Raw genomic sequence first — 27,040 nt, forward strand, 5'->3', positions numbered from 1 at the left:
GTTATAATGTACAAAGTTGTGTGGTCTTATGGATCCCACTGACATGTAAATAAGAATTGTAAATATGTAAAATCGCGTTGGGCGTAGGCCCGTGGGGGAAATTTACACAGGTAAAGAAAAAAAATGGATTGGACAATGAAATAAAAAATATTTTTTTTCCCAGTCAGTCCTGGACAACCCCCTAGGCATTTATTGTGCGAGGGCCACGAATTTGCAACTGACCCTTACATTACCCACGTATCCAACACAGCACAAAAAAGTAACACCGCCGTCATTGAACGGAGTTGTCTCCCCATGGTATTGCTGCGCTCGAATGACACATGCCCGGCGAAAGCTATTCTAAGAGAGTTTTGTGTAACGTAAATATCTCTTTTTAGTGTACTTGTATCTTCCCATTGTTTTTCAAAGTTTAAGACATCGTTTTTTTGACCAGGGAATATCATTTAAATACACTATACTGTAGTTTGTATAAAACAACATATCGTGTTGTTGTTGTTCGTTGTGGCTCGATCCTCAGCGTTACATGGCGTTACTAACTTATTCCTTCGAATTTAGACGTTATACTTGATAAACAATTATGTTGACGAATAGTGAGGTTCAAGTGGAGACAACATGGCCGAGGTAAATAGCGTGCCAGCGCGGCGCAATGTCCCCAGGAGCTTCCCACCAATGCAATCGCTGTGAGTTCAAGTCCAGCTCATGATGGCTTCCTTACTGGCCGTACGTGGGGAAGGACAGCTAGCAACCGAGCCGTGTATGACAACGCTCGTAGGGCCTCGCATAGCCCTACGAGCGTTGTGATCCAGTGCTACTAAAAAACAAAACAATCAAATATGGTACCACTACCTAATTAAGTTGTAAACTATGAATGTAAAATATGAACTGCTGTACATGTAAGAAAAGGGACATGGATGCATTTTCTGCATGCATCAAAGTTGTGGGCTTGGTGAGTTTATATAGTCTGGTGGATGGAATCTGAGTCAACAACATTACATATACTATACCACTATATGTTATATTTCTGACATTCATTCGGTGGTTAAAGGTAAATATATGAATGTAATACGGAGGGAGAACATTTTATTAACAATGTGTTCAGACTATGTATTATAGGCCCATGTGAAATGCCTGTTACTCCTAATGTAAATTTTCATATACATGTACTTACAGTATCAAAGATATGCAGCCACAGTGGTATAAATGACACAAGCATTCCAGCAAAGAAAGAGTCGAGCAGACTGTTGCAACAAATTTGAAAAAGAGGTTCCAGGATGAGTTAACCTGCCCACAGAGGACTTCGTAATCTGCGCACAGAGGATTTCAGCCTTTTTCCTTTAATTTTGTGTTTGTCTCTGTTGAGGAGATGTCTGTCAAATACATGCCTGTGCCACTGAACGATCCAAGTTATCCAGATGGGTCTGTCAGCCTGGATATGGGCTCAGCATTTTCCTACGGGGACAAGTTCTCCATTGAAAGACGCTATAAGTCCATATTCAACTACGGCGGCCATGGAGACAGTGGTGATATGTTCTGTGAACAGTGTAAGTACAATAGTTAAGCATGTGAACGGGAGACAGTGTCTGCCATATGAGCCTGGTTGGTTGATATATGTACGCATAATTCTGTGTGAATGGGAGACAGTGTCTGCCATATGAGCCTGGTTGGTTGATATATGTACGCATAATTCTGTGTGAATGGGAGACAGTGTCTGCCATATGAGCCTGGTTGGTTGATATTTGTAGCATAATTCTGTGTGAATGGGAGACAGTGTCTGCCATATGAGTCTGGTTGGTTGATATATGTAGCATAATTCTGTGTGAATGGGAGACAGTGTCTGCCATATGAGCCTGGTTGGTTGATATATGTAGCATAATTCTGTGTGAATGGGAGACAGTGTCTGCCATATGAGCCTGGTTGGTTGATATATGTATGGATAATTCTGTGTGAATGGGAGACAGTGTCTGCCATATGAGCCTAGTTGGTTGATATATGTATGGATAATTCTGTGTACAGTCAGTGATTATCATACACTGCGCGTATAATGTACATATCCACCACTATTCAACACTCAGGTTGTTCAGAAACACTCCTGATGTCGAGAAACATGTTACAGTTTTGGCATGTTACTAGATGCACAACTGTGCAAAACTACATGTGCATTGAATAGGTGGAAAATCTTTGAACTGCATTTCACATTGTGTATGATGTTAACTACGATCCTAAAACACTATAAACTCCACTGCCTTTGCAGAGACCCTGCTATTTTACATGTCCACCTTTTCACCCATATCAGGATTTGTTTTGAAGAAAGTCATGTGACATGCTCAATAATTTCAGATTTGAATAGAAATTCTATTTAGGCCTACAGTGTACATCTAGATTTCTACCATCAAAAACATCAGGAAAGTATTGCCAAGGTAGCCACCAAAACAGCATAAGCCTAGCAATACCTCGATCTGATGGGAAAGCTAGAATTGACATAAAAAAGCATCAGTGTGGAAATTATAACAAATTGATCATACAAACTGTTGAATTAATTGGGCTCGGCTTCACATGAACAGTATTGGCTGTGCACGAACAGTATTGGCTGTACTTGAACAGTATTGGCTGTACTTGAACAGTATTGGCTGTACTTGAACAGTATTGGCTGTACATTCACGGCCAATGTACACTTGTATTGTACAGCAGCATATCCTAGCTCCGATTTGTTAAATATTGTTTTTTTTTTTTTCACACAAATTTTTTTTTTTCTTGTCTTCAAATTGTGAGTTTGAAATTTGCATGTTAAAGTCACTCATATATTAAGCGGTTGGTCATGGGTTTTCCCCAGTTTCCTCTCACCAGAATGATGTTTGCCATTGTACAAGTGAAATATTCTTGAATATGGCACAACACACCAATTAAAAAACTAAAATCGGATAATGTTATTAAGAGAGTACAGAGTTAACAAAACCGATCATGTCCAGTTATTGTTTGCATGGCACATGCAGCATTGTAAATTCTCTCTTTTAAAATTATTTGCAAGTATAAAGTAGTTTATACTTTGGAGAATCAGAAAAAGGCCTTGTCAGATGTCTGAAAAAATATTGCTTCTTGCATTTCAGATGCTGAACCGACCTTTTTCTCAAAATGTGCTCATGTTTTGATCACTGCACTGGCCTATCTCCTAGTGGTGCTAACATTCCCAGTATCTCTCATCTTCTGTTTGAAGGTGAGTATACAGAGACACAGGAAATGGCGTATTTTGCCTCTCTATTCCCTGTTTTATTTACGTGCAAGTCTGAAGTGGTTTGTTATCAGAATACCAAGTTTTCTTTGTTTAAATTTATTGCATCTGTTGTTGTCTTCGAATATTACAGACAGCTGTTAACACATCCTGTTTCAATGCATGATTAGTACTGTGTTTTTGTAGAGGGCAGGATGGAAGGATTCAGTGAGAACTATTTAAGCATAAAATCAAATAATACCTTGGGGATAGGTGTATCAGGTCATTGACCAGTTAAGTTGCATGTTTTTATTTGCAGCTCTCTATTGCTTGAAGTCAGCTGATTTGTCAGATATGTGGTGAAGGGTGGTGGTGCACTGCAAAAATTTTTCTTAAACAACAATACATGTACACATCTTGACAGTGTCGCCTTAGAGAGTCAAGTACATCTAGGTCACTCTTTGGAGTGACTGACGGCATGCGAGAAAGAGCTAGAACTAGCTACGTCAATGCTCACGTAACTAAACCCTGCTTACTGAATGGTTAGACAGCAACATGTGACTTAATTTACATTCTAATCACAAAACTGTGTATAAATTAAACAAATAAATCCTACAAGTTAAAAGTCTATGTTTCGAACACCCATATTTCTGTGATAAGGTGGTAAGCAAAGTAAATAAAAAAAACATATATTTCTGTGAAATTTCCACAGGGTGAGCAGTGAATTCTTCTTTTTAAGTCTGCAATGTTGGTCAACTGTAGTAAGGTTACCAGAGCTTATGTTCTCTAAAAGTTTTGGCTTAGACATGAATGTGATTTACTGTGTAATTCACTATAAACCAAACAACACTACTCACCATTAGTGTTTCTGTATTTTTGTGCAGTCTATTCCACAGTATGAGCAGGTGGTTGTATTCAGACTTGGCCGCATCCAGAAAACCAAAGGACAGGGTAAAACAACAGTATTCAGCTTGAATAATTTCTCACAGGAGTTACAGGGTTTGAAATTAAGTGCAAATTATCACTGGCCAATAGGATATTACATTTAGCTGGCACTTCAGTTTAACAAAAAGAAGAATGTTGATTGCTTAAACTGTTATACGACATATTTTCATCTATATAATATGTATAGCATCTAGTATTTGCTACATTTTTTTAACGATTGTTCATCTGTAAATGTACATGTGGGTATGGCTGGTGGCTGACAACAGAATTAAAAGTTCACAAGCCAGCCAGACCAGTGCTTGTTAATTTCTGCTGGCCCAACTAAACATCCAGTGTTAATTTTAAGCCCTGAGTTACATATTGTTCAATTACAACTTAAATTTTATTTCAAATTACATTTTTCCTTGAATGATTGACATTTCTGAATATTTATGGTGTTCTGGGTTTTCAGGTTTGATCTTCATCTTACCTTGTATTGACATCCTACACAAAGTGGATATGAGGATGAGAGCCTTCAGTGTCCCTCCACAACAGGTCTGTGTCCATGTGTGTCAGTGTCTTTCTACTTCACAGTAGTTCAGCTTTAAACTCTTATTCAGTAGATGGTTAAAGCATTGGCTCACTGCGACTATCGGAAAGTTGCTCAAATTCAGCTGTCGCTGTTTCTGTAAGCAGTGACCTTAAGAGGTTTATCAGTTACCTGCTAAGGGTTCACTTCAGGCACCCTTAAAACTAGCCTCTGGCCCGATAGCTCAGTTGGTATAGCGTCCACTTCGAGGGTGGCAGATCCAGGGTCAGTCCTAAGTCAGGTCATGCCTTAGACCTTTAAAGAGGAAGTTGTAACTTCCTTGCTTCACATTCAGGATAAAGGGGATATTACAACGACTCGTTGAATTGAATTAGTTCGAGCTAGAGTGGGGCGGCTAACTTACCTTCAGTAAGTCATCTCAGTGAAGCAGCACTAGATAAAAGAGCGGTGGAAATCTGTCTTACAACAATTAGGCACATTGCATGCACATGAAGGACTCCTTCATGGTCATATGACTGAAAAATTGTTTAGTGAGACGTTAAACCCCAAGCACTCACTCACTCACTTAAACCTAACCACTGGCATGTAAGTGAAAAATTTATGAACACTGTGTTAAACACTAATCCAGTATAAAATAAATAACAACAACAAGAAAAAAAACACACACTAAATCTTTAATATTTTTAATTGATAGTTATGTGTTTCATGTTATCTGTGTGGTGATATTATATTGTAAAGCAGCATGATGTTGTTAGGTGATACTAATGATGTGGCATATAGCCCTATTCATTCATTAGATGATAATCATAAATAATTATTTCATTGATTTTTAATGAATGAAGACATTTTTCCACATGCTGAGTCAGACTGACTTGATTTTCCCCTTTTGTTTCACCCTGACTGTCATAATGTAAGAAACATTACACACGAAAAAGTTAAGAGTACACCTCGGGTTGATAAAGTGTAGGCATGTGGAAATTTACTTTCATTTTTATGCTGATTGCTGTTTCAAACCGCACTTAATATTTCTTTAATATACATGTGGCTCTCGTTCAGATTTGTCAGCAGAATAAAGTTGACATTCAGGAGAGATGTGAGCCATCACACCTCAGAATGTGAACTGTTACCTGACAGTCCCCCTGGTCTATAAATCTGTGTCTGAACTAGCCAGCTGAATTCTAATTATCTGCCATTCACGTTCTGACAGGGACAAATGCAAGGAAATTGTCAAATTTCACCAGTATACCAAAGTACCATAACACCATCTGAATACACAGAAATGAACAAGAAGTTGTCATTATAAAGAAGACTCAAAGAATGAAAAATCCAAGTATCAATGGAAACAATATGAGAAGAGATTTATCATTGCTAAAGCATGAACTAAGGTTATATTTTGGGAGGTTTGAGCAATTTTCTCAAATTTGGGCACAGGGCAAACAGTATGAATTTGGGTCTGTAATTGTTGCTGGTTTTGGGGAAGGCTAGCCTGTGCCTCCTGGCCTATATAACATCAGTGTGTATGTACATACATGTACCCAAAATCATCAGTAAATCTGATCGTAAATCGTAAAGTGTGAGTTTAGATCCAGTTTGTGAAGATAAGACATACGACCAAAATGTACTGTTCAGGTAAGGCCACATATTAACATCACAAAAATTGTAAGATAATCTGCCCAGTTCAGAAAAGATTCCTTTAATACGACTAAACATGCACTATTTCTGTGCTGGGATATAGGGTACGTCTATTTTCTGTGTGTAGGTTATCACCCAGGATGGGGCTGTGGTGGAGATGGGAGCTAACATCTACTTCAGGATAGCCCAGGTCAGTCAGTCAGTGACCAGTGTCCAGGACCTCAACTATTCCACACGTATCCTCTTCCAAACCGCTTTAACCAAGCTGTTGACCAGGAAGCGATTGGCCGAACTGGACATGGACAAAGTTGCCATCTGCCAAGAACTACAGGTACTGGAGTGTCCCTTTCTAATGTGTTTAAACATGATTACCTCCCTTTGGAGTTGTACAATACATATATTTCCAGAACTGCTGGGTGTAGTTTAATCGAATTTGGTTTGAATCTTGCTGACATGAGAATTGTTCGACTTTTTTGGTATGCCCATCTGCTGGTTTGACCGTTTCTCATCATTTTTTATGGTAGTGGACAGTAAACCTACTGTGTGATATCTTCAAAACTCCTGGGTGGAAGTGTATCAAATATGTTGTGAAACTTAATAACCACAGGATGGTAGTAGGCTTTTTGTTCAAAGGGAATGTCAATTTCACAAAAATATATTTTATGTCTCTATTTCATTGTAATCCTGACAGTTGACTTAATGATGAATTGGTAAATTTACATGAACATGTTTATGTAAAATTTACATAAATTTTATGCACCAGTAGAACTGTAGGGTTCTTATAACTTTTCTAAAATTGGCATAATTGGGTAATTATACCTTCTCAAAAAGGAAATTAAAAAAATAAACAACAGAGGAATAATTTTGTACGTACATGTATGTGTATATTGGCAGGCTGACACAAACAAGGGGGCAGCTAAATGGGGTGTGGAGGTGACCAGGGTGGAAATGTAAGTACATACGCAAAATCACATAAAATTGTAGTATATAATTTAAATCTTCTATATATCAAATAGAATGTAACAGTGTGATATATTAGCACTATCTACCTGTTGGCTGAAGAAAATTTCACTCTGATCCAGAGGTAGAAGTTTGGACTCCAAATTCAGAGATTGCTGGTTCAAATCCCCTGTTGGCACGCCTCGTCACATAAGATCAGTAGGACTCTCAGAATCAAGCAAAATGAGCCCCCCAGTCATGGGTGAAACCATTTACTGTAATTGAAATTCTTCTTCCCATCAACGTTTGCAAGACCATTGGATACAGAATTGTTATACATTTATGAACTTTTCGTCATTTATAATTACAAAGGTTCTCAGTGACGTGTCAGTAGCTCACCACTTGCGGTCTTGTAGAAGGCTTTTACAGCACTGATGGTGTACATGTGTACTGCTGATGGTGTGATTCTCCTGGCAGTCTTTCACAATAATTCCAGCTTCCCACCACAGTTAAACCAAAGACAGTACATCTCGCTCATTGTTTAACCTGGCTTGCACTCAATGAATGTTGTATTTTTATGTTTGTAGCCCACAGGTAAAGGTGTTGAAAGAGCCCAACCCCCCACGTATGGGACAAATGATGTTCCCCCCAGGAATGGCTGTACCCCCAGCCTTTCAAAAGCTCACAGAAGCTTTCATGGCAGCCACAGGTTAGTACAAATCATGTCACACATTTTGCAGAAATCAGCGATTTGTTTTTAGCAACGACAAGCAGTTCTGTAAGTTGCTGTGTCTGTCTGTTGGTGGGTCAAATTTTTGACATTCTATCTCTCAGCGTGGGCATTTCATTGACATTCTATCTTTTAGCATGGGCATTTCATTGACATTCTATCTTTTAGCATGGGCATTTCATTGACATTCTATTTTTCAGCATTGGCATTTCATTGACATTCTATCTTCAGTATGGGCATTTCATTGACATTCTATCTTTTAGCATGGGCATTTCATTGACATTCTATCTTTCAGCATGGGTATTTCATTTACATTCTATTTTTTAGCATTGGCATTTCATTGACATTCTATTTTTCAGTATGGGCATTTCATTGACATTTTATCTTTCAGCATTGGCATTTCATTGACATTCTATCTTTTAGCATGGGCATTTCATTGACATTCTATCTCTCAGCATGGGCATTTCATTGACATTCTATCTTTTAGCATGGGCATTTCATTGACATTCTATCTTTTAGCATGGGCATTTCATTGACATTCTATCTTTTAGCATGGGCATTTCATTGACATTCTATTTTTCAGCATTGGCATTTCATTGACATTCTATCTTCAGTATGGGCATTTCATTGACATTCTATCTTTTAGCATGGGCATTTCATTGCCATTCTATCTTTCAGCATGGGTATTTCATTTACATTCTATTTTTTAGCATTGGCATTTCATTGACATTTCATTGACATTCTATTTTTCAGTATGGGCATTTCATTGACATTTTATCTTTCAGCATTGGCATTTCATTGACATTCTATCTTTCAGCATGGGCATTTCATTTACATTCTATTTGTCGGCATGGGCATTTCATTGACATTCTTTTTTTTCGGCATGGGCATTTCATTGACATTCTATTTGTCAGCATGGGCATTTCACTGACATTTTATTTTTCGGCATGGGCATTTCATTGACATTCTATTTTTCAGCATGGGCATTTCATTGACATTTTATTTTTCAGCATGGGCATTTCATTGACATTCTATCTTTCAGCATGGGCATTTCATTGACATTCTATCTTTCAGCTTGGGCATTTCATTTAATTGATGGGCCATTGTGCATGAGGACATGAAACTGCTTGTTATTTTTTTGTTTTTGTTTCTTTTGTTATATTACAAGTCTGGCAGCAATGACCCAGAAGCCTCTAATCAGTGGGATGGCTGTGAGTTAAAATCCAGCTTATGCTGGCTTCCTCTCTGGTCGTACTTGGGAAGGTCTGTCAACAACCTGCGGATAGTCATGGGTTTCCGAAGGCTCTACCTAGTTTCTCCATACTACAATGCTAGCCACTGTCATAATCGAAATATTTTTGAGTACTGTTATGGCATAAAACCCCAATCAAATAAATAAATAAATATTACCGTACACTAAATGACCTAAAGTTTCACCCCAGGACTAGGAAAGTGTATCCCAGGATTCATTCCAGTGGTTGTGGTTGTTACTGACTGGGTGCCGTGGGAGAGCATCCGGGGATTGGTGGTCAGGGGATTATACTCACTGTTCAAGAGTGTAATCAAGAAGCTCGTGGTTCACTGAGCAGTTAGTCTATACGCACTTACCACCAACAGTTCATGTTTTCCTCAGTTTTAATCATAATAACTTTAGTACATGCACTTCGCAACAGGTTGATTGTATTATTATTGTTATTTTGCGATAAATGCGAATTAGGGAAAAAAACTCTGTGGAGATTAGGCGTGACTACCCAGTGCCTTTGCGCATGTGGAGTGTAATGTCAATTATCCATTTTTAAACTGCAGGGCTGTCCATATACAAAGCTGTAGCAGAATTCAGCATACTGCGAATCCGCGAAACTAGGCCTACCATCAGAGAAGATGAAGTTGTCAAATTGCAATGAAAGTGACACCTATATGTACACACATGCATTTACACCACTGCAGCAAAACATTTTTTGTTCATTCTGGCATAATTTGAAAGGCTGTCAGCTTCTGCCCATATTTCGTAAACGTGAATACTTAATTTACTTAATATTTCATCGAGTCCCCTCAGATGAAATTTTAGTCATACAGATTGCTTTTATCTACATGTAGATACAAGCCTCTTACAATCACAGGACTCGAAATTTCCACATGTCTACTCATCAATCCCGTGATTTTTGCTGGCAAAAGGCAAAACAATAATCTTATCTGTTTCTGGTTACACGTAAAGCTTATCTGGCCAAAACTGTATACAGGAGATCATAAAACATTTTCCTTATAAAGCCAGTGACAGCGTTGTGCGAACTCCTTATGTGAAAACTCAAACAAATCCTGTCTCCCGATATGCCGGACTGACAAACAGTGCTACCAAAAAAGGGGTAAAAGTAAATCGTGGTAGTTTTCGGAAACATTGCGTGGAGTATGTTTTCTGTGTTTAATGGAGGATCCCGATATCAAAACGCGGGAAAAGGATCTCTTCTGCAATAGGATCACAGTTCTGACTGTAAAGAAACAAAATCTGCGTGTTGACTGACATAATAAATTGGAATTACATGGACTCGGGAAACTGATGGCAGATATGTCTCAGTGAAATTCATCTTTAACTGAAATACATTTGTACACATATTCGTTGCATAATGAGGGCTCTCAGCAGACAACCCCTTTCACCAGATAACGGTGTGAGGTGACGTCCACTTAGGCCTAACCCAAATAATCGGTTTGTCTGCAGTGTACATTGTTTGGCGTGGTCATGCTTCAGACAGTGTTTGGAATTTATAAGTTTGTAATAGACATCACCTGTCTTAATACTTTCTTCACTTTCATTCATTGGTATATTTAGAGATGTATATGTAGGCGTGTGAGTCAAGAGACATGCACACCTCACTGTCAGTGACTTGACCCCATGCGGTGAGGATTAGCAAACCAGAGCTGCTAATGTAATGAAACGGGCGGGGGGCTTTATCACTGTCCTCTATTGTTTTGCCGGCAACTCCGATGGTGCGAAAGTAAACAACAGTAACTTACATGTGAAACTTTAGGTTATTTACCATAATGCTATATAATTTCTACTTTTCCTACATGTATGTGTTAGGCTCCCTAATATGTAAATATCATCAAAAAAACTGTGGAGATAAGTGCATGCATATGAAGGTAAGGGTGTTTATTTGTATGTCTTGTACTCTTGCAGGTCCGGGTCAGAGTGGCCATATCCTGCCCACAGGAGCAACCATATCTAACAAACTGCCTGAGTTTCAGGCAGCCCAGATTGACCAGTCCAGCCTGTCGTCTGCAGCTGAGCTTATATCCGCTGTTACCCGAGTTCTCAGTGACACACTGGTCAAACAAGTGGATGCGGTCTTTCAGTTTGAAGTAACAGGGGTAAACGGAGGAATCTACTACCTGGATCTGAAACATGGTATGAATGTGTACTTTTTAACAATTACAGTGCACATCTAAAAATAGGTGCCAGTATTATATAACACTGGCATTTAGTCTTACCACCATGTTTTTAAAACTGTTCAGGCACCTGTTTCCCAGACTTAATCTATCAGCTGTTACATGTAAGTCCTTTCTTTACCACTGGACCGCTTTAGGGGCCTAACATTTAGATCGTCTGCCTCGAAATCAGGAAACCCAGGATCAAACCTGGGTCAGGTCATACCAAAGACTTTAAGAATGGTACTTGTTGCTGCTTCGCTTGCTGCACAGCACTGAGAGTTTAGAACAAGGAAGAAGGACTGGGTGGCCTGATGTCAGTATGGTGTGACTGCATGGGGTGTCAAGCCTGGTGTCTTCGACATGATACTTTAGTGATGATTTGCCACAAGAAGACACAGTATGTATACACACTCCTAATGACTCTTCGTTATATGGCTGAAAAAGTCATATGACTGAAAAATTGTTAACTACAAAGTTAAACCCCAAGCATACATTCATTCTCATTGCCACTTTCAGTTGACTTACATGCTCACTGTGCATCTGGCACAATTATTAGGACATTTAGTCTAAGACAGACTTCAGATTTAAAATCTGGAATTTTGTCAGGAACACGTAACTGCCAACCATAGATCTGACCTCCAGTATTTAAGTTAATCATCAATCATTCATTCAATCCAAGGCAGACATCTAATCTAAAAGGTCATCCAACCCAGCCAAAGCTGAACTTTCACACATGATAGACCTTTCTGGGTTGTCAATCAAGCACACGCATTTGACCAGTCATAATCAGTACTGTTGCCAGCAAGTCAAATGTATGTCCCACACATTGTTTACAAATGTTCAAGTGCTCTGTGACGACAATGGCAATCGGGAATGAAATGAAAAGTAATGTGGTCACGTGAAGGGGTGGTGGGACATTGGGTGTGGTGGATCCATCCATTGGTGGCAAATGCTTTCCTCTGTTGCCAGCTTGACCATTATTTTTGCAGAAGAATCACTTTGAGTATGCCAGAAGAAAGTAAATCTCAGCCTACACAGAGATGACTTAACTGGTTACACAATTGGACCCAATAGCTGATGGCCTTTTAATAATGAACTGTATATAGGTAATGACTGTGGTGCAACTCACAGCAGTTTTTTTTTTTTCATGTTGCAGTTGTGTGACACTGACATTTTGACAGTGCAATTTGAGTAATTATTTAATAGTGATTGGTTACAATTCGTTCCAGCTGATGAGTCATACATGGTTACGATGCCATTCAGTTCAGTTGTCAGATACTGTTGGAAGACTACGTCAGAGTACAACTCGTGCCAATTCCATTTGAGTTGCTTTATTTTGCATACACATTCACTTACAACACTGCACAATGGTTGGTTTGAATTGAGTGTTCAGTCACTCTGATGTATCATGTTAGCCCTTAATGCTATCTGTTGTTGACAGGTGGAGGTTCAGTGGGGGAAGGACCACCCCATTGTGACCCTGATGCGACCTTGACCCTTGACATTGAAGACCTGAAGGCTATGTTCAGTGAGCAGCTGAACCCACTGCAAGCCTACATGAGCGGTCGCCTTAGAGTAGCAGGAGATCTCTCAGCTGCCATGAAACTGGAGGACTTGGTGAAACGTCTCAACTCAAAATCATAATATCATTGCATTGTACAACACTTTGGGTGGTCGGAGCACAAATGTACATATTTTCATGTAGCCTTTTTTTTTTGTTGGCATTGATTTACATTGATTTTTAATGATTCATAAGCGATATCAGACTAATTCGAATAATGTGATATGTTAATTCAGTAATCCAACTAATAAGCTCTTCGAAACTTCTAATTCGATTTCGAAACATGGTAAAGCTGAAGACAACAAAATGAGAATGGTCACAAGAACTGTACCTGTATATCAAGCATTGGAGGGCCTCCGTGGCTCAGTTGGTTAGTACGCTAGCGCAGCGTAATGACCCAAGAGTTTCTCACCAATGCGGTCGCTGTGAGTTCAAGTCCAGCTCATGCTGGCTTCCTCTCCGGCCGTATGTGGGAAGGTTTGCCAGCAACCTGTAGATTTTGGAGATGGGTTTACACCAGGCTCTGCCCGATTTCCACCCACCATAATGCTGGCCGCCATCGTATAAGTGAAATATTCTTGAGTATGGTGTAAAACACCAATCAAATAAATAAATAAATAAATAAACAAGCATTGGCCATCTTAGGAGAAGCAGGTTTGACAAAAACTAGGAACTTATTTTCACATATTGTACACAAAAACAAATGATGTGCCCACCGTATTATATACTGCATTGTCTGAGATCTGTGATGTTTATGGCACTTTTGGTTTTTGGGTGACATGGGTAAATCATGACAAGACTAAAGGACATCACACTTCTGCCGTAAGCCCACTTGCAAATCATCTGTAACAGGCTTCTGGCATTCTACTGCCATTCACCCAGCCTTTATCTGTTGAGGGTGTACAGTTATCCTGATACATGATTTTCCTGGTTCATGTATGATGACATATGGCAACCAGCTCATTCATTGTTCAACCCATTTACGGTCAGCTTCGTTATTCAGTATTAAACCAATGCCAACCAATTCATTCAGTGCTAAACACAATGGAGACCAGCTCAATCAGTGTTAAACCCACTGATGACCAGCTTATTTGGTGTTAAACCCAATGAAGACATGCTCATTCAGTAGTTAGCCCAATGACAACCAGCCCATTCAGTGTTAAACTCAATGACGACCAGCTCCTTTAATACTAAACCCAATGGCAACCAGTTCAGTGTTAAACCCAATGGTGACCAGCTTTAATATGGTGTTAAAACATGCTAATAACTCACTGTTCGGTGCACTGTAAGGAACTTTTTCCATGGCTTGTAGATTTTGGAGATGTACAGATCAGCGTTTGGCCGAGTAAACTTGAAATTGTGCGGCTTTGTGGAAGGCCTTGAATATGTGGTGTAAGCAAGTAGCAAGAGCTCATTTGATCTACCAAGAATGTTAAGTAGCTGTGACAGGAGTCAGTAGTAAATCTTGGCACGCAGGCCAAGTGATTATATAATCTGCCTATATTATGCCTTTATGTATTTTTCATATACATGTATATGTGTTATGTTAATTTTATGTGTTGGTCACCTAAATTTATACTACACTTGTAAAACCATTTTCTTTTTATATTATATATGATCTCAGATTTTACTGGTTTTCAATCGTTAGACATCTGTCTGTTTGTCCGTCTGCTCATTTGCCTAGCTCCTACCTCTAGAACAGATAAAACTTGCCACATTGGCACTTTGACATGAGAAAGAACCCTGTTTACACCCAAGATCTTAACAACTAACACTACTGTTATTTGTTACATGTCCTTTAGACCAGGGGGGGGTTTGAGCGCAATGCAGAGTATTTTGTTAAGTGTGTGCAGTCGGTATTCAACGACGCAGGTGTACGATTGAATTCTACTTATTACCTCTTCCATGCAGGTAAAGGTATCGGGCATTTATTTGTCTGTCAGCTACATTACGGAAAATGTTATGCACGGATTTGGATGAAATTTTGTGCACAGGTCAGCCTGAAAATCCATTAAATTTTCTTGTCCAAGGAAATATTCAAACCATTCTTCACTATTAAACAATACAATGTAGGACCAGAATGAAGAATAGGGTCTCTATTTCAGTAGTGATCGCTCGGATTAGTCGAGTTTGTTGGAGCAGAGGTTTGCACTCTCGGCATGCCTTCTAGTTTGGTTGGTGGTAATGACGTGCTGAAGAATTATTCACTCACTTGACTATGGTTAGGTATTTGGGTGGTGAGAAACCGCAGTGTCTGCAGTAAACCACTGCCCTTTGTTGGGCACATGGAAAACCACAGCCCTTCAGTGGGCACATGGAAAACCACCACCTTTCGTTGGGCATATGGAAAACCACCAGCTTTCCTTGGGCACATGGAAAACCACCACCTTTCCTTGGGCACATGGAAAACCACCGCCCTTCATTGGGCACATGGAAAACCACCACCTTTCATTGGGCACACGGAAAACCACCACCCTTCATTGTGCACACGGAAAACCACCACCCTTCATTGAGCACATGGAAAAACCACCGCCCTTCATTGGGCACATGGAAAACCACCACCCTTCTTTGGGAACATGGAAAACCACCGCCCTTCATTGGGCACACGGAAACCACCACCTTTCATTGGGCACCTGGAAAACCACCACCCTTCATTGGGCACACGGAAAACCACCGCCGTTCATTGAGCACATGGAAAACCACTGCCCTTCACTAGGCACATGGAAAACCTCCCCACCTGACCTAAGCCCACAGATAGATCAGGCAGAATCGAATGGTTGATTAGAACCTGCAACCTCATTGGTCATGGGCAGTGTGTTAGAAACGGGGGGAAAATAAAATATTTACATCAGAAGAGCCTATTTAAATACCACCATTACATTCATCTGTTTGAACAGAACAAATCACTCAGTTTTAATTATGAGAGAACTCATTACTGTATTTTGATGTCTGAAAATTAAAATATAGACCTGACTTTGGCATGACACACTGACAAAAGGGGCAAACAAATGGCTAAAATTAATACTTCTGGTGGGAAAACTGGGACAGGGGGAAGTGGGGGTGCAGTTTTAAAGTCTATCCCAGCACATTAGAGGGTCCAGGGGCTGGTTAGGCCAACCGAAGATTGTCAAACAGATGAGTTCAGAGTGAATTTGTCTTTGGGCAATTTTTTTCAATAAGTGCTAAAAGTCTTATCTAATCAACCGCTTGGATGGCTTAATGGTTAGAGCAAATTTAAATCTGGTCTTTAAAATGGTACTTGTTGCTACTTCGCTTGGCGCTCAGCACTGAGAGGTTAGAGCAAAGAAACAGGACTGGTTGGCCCGGTGTCAGTATAATGTGACAGGGTGGGACGTCCGGTCCCGGTGTCTTCAAAGGAGGTAGCTTTTTGGCAGGATGGACTCGCCCCCACAAAGAGACAGTACACCTTCGTACTTACCCCTTTTGAGTGACTCCTCGTCGTCATACGATTGAAAAGTTTTAACAGTGTTAAACCCCAAGCATTCACTCATTCTTATCTGATAGACAGAAAATTAGGTAATTCAAAATATAATTCTTTCTTCACGTAATTTGCGAAAATAGTAAAAGATTTTACTTGATTTGATTGGTGTTTTACGCTGTTCTCAAGAATATTTCCCTTAAATTATTATGGTGGGTGCAAACCCAGGACTATCCGCAGGTTGCTTGGAAGACCTTCCCATGTACCACCAGAAAGGAAGTGATCCCATTGGACAGAGGCTCCTGAGTCATTGCTCTGCACTGGCACTCCAACTACAAGCCCACTACCCTATACACTTGAGGTACATGAAAAACCTACTGTGTACCTAAAGCCATCAGTCAGTGACAGCTGAATTCAAAACAGCGACATTCATCAGAGTCAACGACCCCGTGGAAAATATGCTTTAGAGCCAAAACTGGAGAAGAGGTCCTCAAAATTGTCTGTTTCAAACAATATTTCAGATAAATTGTCAGTTCAGATACATCTAGGCGAACAGAGTAAACTCAATTTTGAACATCCAAAACACAACACTGGATTATGACGTCTCAAAATCAGTATATATTTTGGTGATAAATTTGACACCCACAAGTATAGACAGAAGGACATGCGCAGAGACAAATGGCTAACATTAATAGCAATAGTGAATTGGGGTAACACTGGAGATCATCAGGTGCTTTGAAACCTGAATCCTGGAGCCAGCTATACAAGCTTGTCAGAAACTGGCCTGGCAAGTAACCAGTTATTACCCAGGACATCTTTTACTATAGTTAAGTTCATATTACTTAATACAGTATACATTTAAATTTGACTTTTTTTTTTAAGACTTTTCATTTCGACAGCTTTACAATCTTTTGTTCAGAATGGAAGACTTGCAGTTTAAATACTTATAAAATGTGGTGTGGTGAAGTTGGATGGTAGTTAAGCCCGCTTGATAATACAGAAGCAGAAAGATATTGAATGTATATGTATAGTTACAACTGGTAAAAGTTTGACATATGGGAGCTGCATAGCAGTATATGCATGGTGGAGTTATCTTTCATCCTGAACAATTCGTGATTTACCGGACCTATCCGGAACCATACAGGAGGGTTGTACCCTCAGCCCGAAGTACAAACCCCCTGTAGGTGACATGATAGGTCTGGTATGAGACTCCCCGGATCAGGCCTCTGGCTGGCCCCAGAAGCTGGACGTGGAGGTTGATACCCCAGCCAGGGACCAGCACAGCTGCAAATCTGAGGCCAGAGGTCCTCTGTGGTAACCCCAACAAACTCTGGGGTGCTGCCCTGGCCCACCTTTGTGGTCAAATTCTGGGCACTTTTGGGGAAATCAATAATTTCCAAATACGTGCTTTTGATACGCTTGAATGCCTTGAATGATGGTGTAAGTAGTCCAAGAAGGATCTTTTTGCAGGTGCCTGTTCCTTTTGGCTTCCCCTGCAATAAAGAGCATTTCAAAGTGTATGCTGCAGATTTAAAAAAAAAAAAAATAGCAGCTGTAAAATCCAAAGTATCCCTGTCTAAACACGTGTTAGAATTAGAGATACATACTGTAATTAAAGCTAATATGCATTTCATGATCATTTTATGTTTGGTTTTTGATTTTACATGTTTTAAATATAGTTGCTGTACTCTTCACAAAGAAAGCTGGAAGATTTTGTCTTTCATTTTTACATGAAAATTACATGTTTGACAACAATTCCACTATCAGTTGTGGGAGCCACATCTCTTTCCGAACACAATGCTATCCACAGGGAAGTCTGTTGAATGGTGATGAAGATGTGTTCTTGTAACACACTAGATGTGTTCTTGTAACGAACTAAATGTGTCTTTGGTGGTATAATGTTCTATACCATAACAACAAAATGACAATGAAATTAACAGATTTATTTTTTTATTCGACAGTACCAAATTTAAAACCACCAACTATTGGCAAGATACTAACCAACTTTGGCACTCTACCCAGAACCATACAGGAGAGTTGTTCTCTCATCCCAGAGCACAAACCCCCTGTAGGTTATGTGATAGGTGCGGTAAGAGACTCCCCGGATCAGGCCTCTGGCTGGCCTCAGATGCTGGACATGGAGGTTGATGCCCTAGCCAAGGATCAGCACATCTGCAAATCTGAGACCAGAGGTCCTCTGTGGTAACCCCAACAAACTCTGGGGTGCTGCCCTGGCCCACCTTTGTGGTCCAATTCTGGGCACTTTTGGGGAAATCAATAATTTCCAAATACGTGCTTTTGATACACTTGACTGCCTTGAATGTTGTTGTAAGCAGTTCAAGAGGGATCTTTCTGCAGGTGCCTGTTCCTATCGGTTTCCCCTGCAAGAAAGAGCATTTCAAAGTGTATGCTGCAAGATTTAAAAAAGAAAACAAAAAATAATAACAGCTGAAAAATCCAAAGTATTCCTGCCTATATATCTGTTAGAATTAGAGATACATACTGTAATTAAAGGTAAAGTCCATTTCATGACCATTTTACGTTTGATTTTTGATTTTACTTGTTTTAAATATAGTTGCTGTACTCTTCGCAAAGAAAGCTTTCGCAAACTGTTCTTGTAACAAACTAGATATGTTCTTGTAACAAACTAGATGTGATCTTGGTGGTATAATATTCTATACCATAACAACAAAACAACAATGAAATTAACAAATTTATTAATTTTTTTATCTGACAGTAGCAGATTTAAACCACAGACTATTGGCAAGTTATTAACTTTCTCAGGAGTGATAGTACAGCGACTTACACGGTAAACCGGTCGAACAACACTAAAGTCTCACCACCAGTTTATTGTCACAAATGCACCACAAACAGTGAGAACAGGGGCAATTTTGCCATACATTTTAACACTGTAAACACAATCAGTACTAGCATTAAAAAATGCTAGGTATGATCATAACACGCAATGCTGATTATGATATTAAATTTATTGTATTTACAAGTTAGCCACCCAGCAGGAGCCATTATACTGATACAGGTCAACTAGTCGTTGCACTATCCCGTTAATGCTGAACGCCTAGCAAGGAAGTTACAACTTCCTCTTTTTTTAAGGTCTTAGGTGTGACACAACCCAGGATTGACCCTGGAAATATTATATTAATATTCTACAATTTCTAATAGAACATGCATAATGGACAAATATTCAGAAGATATTATACTTGCTGTGAGCAAGTGGCCGGTATTCCCTAGCAAGGATATATGGGTTTTAATCTTTTTATGCAAAGAAAACATAATTGCATAAGGTATACTTACTCATGGATTTTCCCCAAATCCAGAACACCTGTAAAACCAGTAATACTGTCATCGACATGATTTCCCTGGAAGCTGTGAAGAAAAGAAAAACAAAGTAAGAAAACAGTATTATTTGAGGATAATACTGTAGTGGTTCAATTATCATATTTGTCTTATGTGCTTTCATTTCTTATGATGTCTTCTCATCAAGTATACAGGTACCTATGAGTGCGACACCATCCACTCACTTTAATCCTGTTCGATATTTAACGTGAAGAGTGAAGCTTGTTAAACGATAAACCAATCGGGAATCAGACGCAGCTATTTGGATCCGATTTCATAACATTTCCTGAAATTGGCTCGTAATCCAGTATGACTTGTACATGAGATTCGAGACTCTTATACGAAATGAAAGTTCTCCAATAACAGATTGTCAGTGAATCAGATGATGAATATTTATTATGATGAGGGAGAAAGCTGACGAAGGAGGAAGTGCAAGCAGTTGACACAAGTACCAAACAGTTGAGTGTCATATGGGACAGAGTCCCAATTAAACACAATATATGGCACAGAAAGTCTCATGAGACTCTTGTCTCAAATTATGGTACCAAAGTTCAGCTGATATATTCTGGTATAAAGTCTCTGTGGTCCACTTTTGATATCTCAGATAATTTCTACTTGCAAGACACTGGACCTCGATTCTCAGGTTTCCTGAGACTGTAGAGTCCCAGAACTTTAGGACTGGGAAAAGTCTCCTGAGACTCTTGAATCAATTTATGGTACCACAGTTCAGTTGATCTATTCTGGTATATAGTCTCTGTGGTCCACTTTTGATATCTCAGATAAGTTCCAGTTGCTTTAGACTGGAGCTGGATTCTGAGGTTTGGTACGGCTTGAGGTTCCCAGAATTTTGGCACTGGAAAAATTCCCAGATTTTTGATACTGTAATCCCGGCTTCCTTGGACTGGAACCCATCAAGTGTCAAATATCTCTGAGTTATTAAACTGGATCACAAATACCTATTCCAGACACTGGGACTGTTTCCCAATTCACCCTACAAGAATTTTCCCACTTTTAATAAAATATCTACTTACTGAGAATGTTTACCAGCAATTTGATGTCAACTCCTGGCAGATTCCGTGGTCATCCACAGATGCTAAAAAATCAGCCTATTTATAGATTTCCACATGGTGTGGGCGGAGCGATGACCCAAATTAGGAAACTGAGGACAATAAATGTCATTTTACTGAGTGAAACAAGAAAAAACATAGAAGGTAAAGGTTTTCCAGCTAAGACAATAACATAGGATTTCGTAATTTCTACACTATTATCACTAAATTGCTGAAAAATACTTATAATTATCCCAACTATGTTCCCAACGCCGATACAACAACATCACTCGTCCATGAAACAGATAAACGTAAGTTTAAAACTTCCTACGAGAATAAATAAACGCTATACTGGCAAATGTTGACTTCATAAATTAACTAGTATGGCCTCAGATAACGATCTTAACAAAACTTCCATGAAAATTCATTAAAACATGAATATATGAAACTTCCTGACGTTAAATTTATTTCTTAAATCCTGCTTTCTTAAATCCCGCTACAATACAAAGTGAAACAACTATCTGCTAGATGGAACTTTAATGTGCCCAGTTTCATCCAGCTATATATTTGACAGTCATCACAGTTTATGGAATACATTTGAGCTTGTAAGATACAAATGCCAATGCATACTCCTCACAGTGAGGGAAATGATGTATACAATAACTCTCACTACTTCACAACTTTGACGTTTTAACATACATGGGCTAATTTTTAAGGATCACTCTCACCAGTAATGACTGGTATAATCAACTGAACATTTATCACTAAAAGATTTCTGTACAAAAAACATGCTTATTGGTGGTCATGTCAGTCCTGAAAAGCTAGACCAGAAACTTGGTTATCTCCCGTGTATATGCTGTGAGAAGTATGCATTCAAACATGGCGATTGGAGTTCAAATTCATCTAGTTCATCTCAATGGACTAAAATTTATCCAGTCTCCAACGGACCACGCAGATGCTTGTGTGGATGGACACCTTCCTGGAATTGCTGACAAACAACTGTTATTACTAACAGACATTATTTGGCGGACATCAGTAGTGTATTGAGGCCAGCACAGGAAGTACAGAGGTGTTCAAGGTAGGTTTAAGGAACAAGACAGGACTGTGATAGTACAGGTATCGGCAGAACTATGTATTCATTTATTTTTATTTGATTGCTGTATTGAACTATACTCAAGAATAATTCATGTGCAGTAAGCCTAGCTGGTTTTCGGTCCTGTTAATTTATAGCTGTGTTTTACAGTCATTTGTTTGAAATGAAATCCACACCTGAAATGCTCTTCAATTACAGGCAAGACATGGTAACACTAGCGCTGGACACTTAAAACATATTTTCGTATTCCATGGGTTACTTCCCTTTTCAAGCATTTACCTCCCTTGACAGTAGATATCAGTTCTTTATATCAGTATTTAAGGGATTATGGAAATATTGCAGTTTACTTTAGTCACTTTCTCAATGCACAGAAGAAAAAACAGTTAACCTTATGAGAAATGTTACAAGTGGATTAGTGATGCAGCAGCATTGCATAGTTGAACACTGGAGTAATCTATGTTAAACAGATACCTATCGCCAAGGGAGGATAATCCATGAAAAGGGAAGTAATCGATGCACATGCATTACGAAAATACAGAATAGATTACATATACTATCACAGCCCTGTCTTGTTCCATAAGCTTACCTTCACTTGCTGGCTTCAGTATTCAGCTGCAGAGCACCAAATAACTTGTCTGTCCTTAGTCACAGTCGTTTTAGCTATCAATTCCAGGTAGGTGTTCCCATGTCATTACTAGGAAACCCACACAAGCATGAAATTAAAGTGGAAAGTGGAAAATTCCAACTCCAACCGCCATGTTTGAATGCATACTCCTGACAGTGTGGGGAGTCATGTATGCAATTACCACTGCCACTATTGGGACACAGACCCCCATTACAATTTCCGTTTTTCAGGAGGGACGAACGTAATTCTGTGTATTTTAGGGTGTAAAATCTTTTTTTGCTGCCAGTCTGCCATTTTTGGTGTACAGATGTATGCTTGTTATCAAAATGATGGAAATTGTCTAAGCTTTGGGCAGGTATGAGTTTTAATGATGACAGATTGAAATTCTGGGTGAGAGAACACAAGGAGACAGGTGGTGATGAGGCTGTGAGTGACTAGGCACCCCTCCCAGCTGCCAGAGGTCCAGATTTTGACGGTCAACCTATGTCAAGATTATTATGGCTTCTTTCTCACAGGCTGTGTATCTCACAGGGATACACCAAAGCTTATTGGCCACGGGATGTTTTGGACTAAGCTACAGCGCTAAACGTCGTACATGGAAAATTAATGGGGGTCTATGGCTATTATCTATTAGGCAAGTTAGACCTTTGGACATTCTGTCTTATTGTTTAGCATCAGTCTCACCAGTAATGACCTAGAGGGAAACATAATTAACACTGATCATTAAAAACATTTGCCAAATAAATTAAACAAAATTGAAGAAAATATTAAACAAGTACAAAGTATGTTAGAAGTGTCAGTAGTTATCTCCCTTGTATGGGCTAGCCCTAAGAAAAATACAGTACATAGTAGCATCTAGTGGACGTAAAGCCCCGTCCAGACTATCCAACATCCTTCAACTTTTGCTAACTCAACAAGATTCAACTTGAACTTGATTCAACAAGTTGAGAGGGTTGAGTTGAGATGGTTGAGTTGTGTGGACGGAATCTTCAACGTTTAACAACACTTAACACTATCCAGCTTTGTTGACTCAAGTTCAAGTTGACCCTTGTTGAGTCAAGTTGAGTGAAAGTAGCCAATTAGCGGGTGTGCATAAATAACATGACGGTCTTAAGGCATGTGACCTGGGCAAAATGAAGGCACCAAAGGCGAAACAGAGAAACTGGTCTCACGATGAGACAGTTTCGTTAATACAGGAGTATGAAAAATACCCTTGCATGTACACCACTCTCTCTAAAGATTACAAAGACAGGGACAACATAAAATCATTGTCTTGTGCATTGGAGAGAAAGATGGAAATCTCACTCCAATTTATCGAAAGTTTGGTAAAAAAAAAAAAAAAAACCAGCTCAACACACGATGACAGAGTTGGACAATGTTGACCTATCTGATTTGTTGTGTGGACGGGACACTCAACTTACCTCAACAGCATTCAACTTGCTGCTGAGTCAACAAAAGTTGAACCATGTTGGATAGTCTGGACGGAGCTTTGGCCTCGTGTTACCCTGCCTCGTTTTCAACTCAGATGAATTTGACAATAACCGTTCTACCAACTTGAACAAATTATAGCTTTTTTTATTTTTTATAACGAATATTAATTATTTATGTAGTTTATCGTATGGTAACGTCAATGGCTTACTGACTTTATACCAACGCCTGTGGATTCAAATTATCCTACATGACGTCATTTATTAGATTGTATACGTATAGGTCAAGCAGACAGATCAATCCAAGTTCATCCTAGAGAATGCCACTGTCTGAAGACAGCACTATGACCTTTATATCTATTTAAATGTGTAGATTTTCAATTTTAGCTCTTATATAAGCACAGCTTATGAGTACTTGATCAAACATTACCTGGTAAAATCCTGGTCCAGACGTCCACTCATCCGACAGCTCTAACGAAACGGAAATGTGCATAGCGCCGTCCTTCGGAGTATAAGGGGAGACAACTCGCTCGCTAGAGCTTTTACACGAGAATTTAATGTAAAAACACTCATTCCTCTCAACACGTCATATTTCTGCTGTTCTGATTAAGGAAATAGTCAAAATATAATCTTCAACCTGTAAGCTTCTCCGGCCGTACGTGGGAAGGTCTGGCAACAACATGCGGATGGTCGTGGGTTTCCCCCGGGCTGTGCTCGGTTTCCACCCAACATATATGCCCCCGGATATTCATTGTAACATGTCTCCAACGATTCATGAGCAAAAGCACAAGGTTGGGTGAATCAGCGCATAGCCCGGAGAAAAACACCAGCTATACACCTGCATGGCATACCGTTGCTGAAAACACCTATCAAGAGGTTGCGCATAATCTACATGGATTATCAGCACTTTAGGTCACTGAGCCAGCGAGAGCCCGGCCTGCGTTTAATGAGATTTCGCATCACTCTGTCAGAGTATTCTACCTTGTGCGTATAATTCTCATTTGTAAACAGAACTCTATTTACACAAAAGTATTGGGGAAGAAGTGAATAAATTTTATTACATAATGGTTACAAAATGGGTAGTCTCTGTAACAGAATTGTTACATTATGGGTATTACTTGCTGCTGATATATAATATAATGACGTTATATACCATGGGGTTGTATCATATAAACCACTACAACAAAGAGAGTAAAACCTGAGTCTGATACAGTTGGCAAATAGTCACACGTATTGCCGGTGAAATCGGGCCTCGTGTCGATTTACCTCAGCCATGGTTTTATTCCAACTGCCCATGTATATGCTTAAGGAGTAGCAACGTACACGTCCTCTATAACACCATGTCTTCAGCGGAATTATGTTAAAAAAGCGGTGACGTTATCGTTGAAATTTATTACACATCACTGGTCTAGAATATTACAAGCTTCTAAAACACACGTTTTAGAAGCTTGTAATAGCTTATCGGGTGTAAAACTAAGCGATTATACATAGTATTTAGTGTAGTTCACGTTGCTTTACTCACCGGCCAATATATAGTATAATGGCAGTGCACCATTGATATGGTGTATGTATACCTATCGCTTGATCTCCCCCTTCATATTTTACTGTTACATCTTATCTGTTATTATGATCTGTATAATTATTTATCTATAATATATACACAATAAACGTATTAAATGATTGGCTCATTGTTACCAATAAGTATTTTTCTACAATTTATTTCATATAATTATGAAAAATACCCATGCATCTTACCACAGTCATGTAAGTGAGAAATTCTTCAGAAGGCAGTTAAACATCCATCAGAACAATAAATTAATAAATAAATAAATAAATATATTTTATAAAGTGTTACGTGTCTAAATTACCACGTATGGTCCAAGTTTCTTTCGGTTCGTGTGCTTTCTCCTTAGAAAATGGCTTTAAAGAGATGTTCATTTTCAAGAATAGTACGTCATTGTATGAGTGTGATATGTATGAGGAATATTTGAACTATGCTTGAAATGTATCATAAAAACTTTAAGTAGCCAGTGGTTGTGGAAAACTCATTAAAGACAGATGTATACCCGTATTCATTTCCTTTTTAAAAAATCGTGGATAGTTTTTACATTGTATATGTGCAGCGCTTATGTGATGATCAGAATTTTCCACACGTGTTTCCAAGACAACATCCAGCCTCTTTCTGATGTTAGACCTCTCATGCGAGTTGTTTGAGCTCCACATCGCAACATCGTTAACATAAAAGCCATACACAAACGTTTGTCACTGGGCTTAAGGAAATACTCGTTGGTAAAAATCCCGGATTGGAAAAGAATGCGGAAAGGTTTGGAGGAACAAAGGATAGGATGTTAACCAATGGATTAGGCTAGAAATGTGAGGAGAGTTCGGAGATTTCTGTCTAACATCCACCGTGTGTACATACAAGCTATTTCCAAAACAAAACGAGATTTTCCCAAACAAACAGTTCGGATTATCGAGTATGTCTTACATTCAAACAGACTGACACATGTAATCCAGCGTCTTCAGATTGGCGTATAGGGCCTTGTGCGGTACACCTGGTTAACACTGTGTCAAGCATCTGAACTGGAGCTCTGTGAACTTAAAACGAATCAGTATTGTTGAAGATTAAATATATGGTTAGGGCTTGAGCTGGTACAACTGTACATTTTTCACTTTGCTCTTAGAAGCTCACCAATATTATAATTATCATCATTATAATTTTTTAGATAGCGGTGCAATCTTTTAGTTGTGTAATTATTTTATAGGTGTTTAAAAGAATTTTTCCTAGATATGCTGGAGGTCAGGCGGGTACATATATTAATGTATATCTATTTGATTGGTGTTTACTCAAGAATAATAATGTGAAAGCTAAGCTAGGGACATGGCTAGCCGATCTCAGAGCTAGGCCAGAAAGGAAGCCAGCATGAGCTGGACTTAAACTCACTCCGACCGAATGGGTCATTGCGCCGCGCCTGGGTCACTGCGCCGCGCTGGCACGCTATCTCGGACATGGAGGCCCCAGCTGTATATACAGAACAAACCGCCGCCATATAGATACCAGCCAAAATGTCCTTACCTGCAGCAGAAGCAAC

The 27,040-nt window shown here is 39.3% G+C and overlaps 1 protein-coding gene and 1 long non-coding RNA gene across 2 annotated transcripts; one reads left to right on the forward strand and one right to left on the reverse strand.

The window, feature by feature from the left end:
* Window positions 1-1,121: 1,121 nt before the first annotated feature.
* On the forward strand, window positions 1,122-13,456 carry LOC135481926 (stomatin-like protein 1). The gene is made up of 9 exons (XM_064761705.1): window positions 1,122-1,541; window positions 3,105-3,211; window positions 4,090-4,156; window positions 4,602-4,684; window positions 6,439-6,642; window positions 7,206-7,261; window positions 7,838-7,959; window positions 11,153-11,380; window positions 12,845-13,456. The coding sequence occupies exons 1-9, from the start codon at window positions 1,364-1,366 to the stop codon at window positions 13,045-13,047; spliced, it is 1,248 nt and encodes a 415-aa protein (XP_064617775.1). The 5' UTR covers window positions 1,122-1,363; the 3' UTR covers window positions 13,048-13,456.
* Window positions 13,457-17,009: 3,553 nt separating this feature from the next.
* On the reverse strand, window positions 17,010-24,418 carry LOC135480557 (uncharacterized). The gene is made up of 3 exons (XR_010445943.1): window positions 19,716-24,418; window positions 18,405-18,784; window positions 17,010-17,896 (listed from the first exon to the last, which is right to left on the reverse strand). It is a non-coding gene; the product is annotated as an uncharacterized LOC135480557 (long non-coding RNA).
* Between the last annotated feature and the right edge of the window lie 2,622 nt (window positions 24,419-27,040).

This window comes from Liolophura sinensis, chromosome 1 (assembly GCF_032854445.1).
Source record: "Liolophura sinensis isolate JHLJ2023 chromosome 1, CUHK_Ljap_v2, whole genome shotgun sequence".
Taxonomy (NCBI): domain Eukaryota; kingdom Metazoa; phylum Mollusca; class Polyplacophora; order Chitonida; family Chitonidae; genus Liolophura; species Liolophura sinensis.

What these genes read in the sequence shown, in the direction of transcription:
- LOC135481926 (XM_064761705.1), top strand. Translation starts at nt 1,364, where the DNA reads ATGTCTGTCAAATACATGCCTGTGCCACTGAACGATCCAAGTTATCCA. An exon ending in CCATCTGCCAAGAACTACAG is followed by an intron (nt 6,643 to 7,205) that starts GTACTGGAGTGT and finishes GTATATTGGCAG; the next exon opens with GCTGACACAAACAAGGGGGC. An exon ending in GAGGTGACCAGGGTGGAAAT is followed by an intron (nt 7,262 to 7,837) that starts GTAAGTACATAC and finishes TTATGTTTGTAG; the next exon opens with CCCACAGGTAAAGGTGTTGA.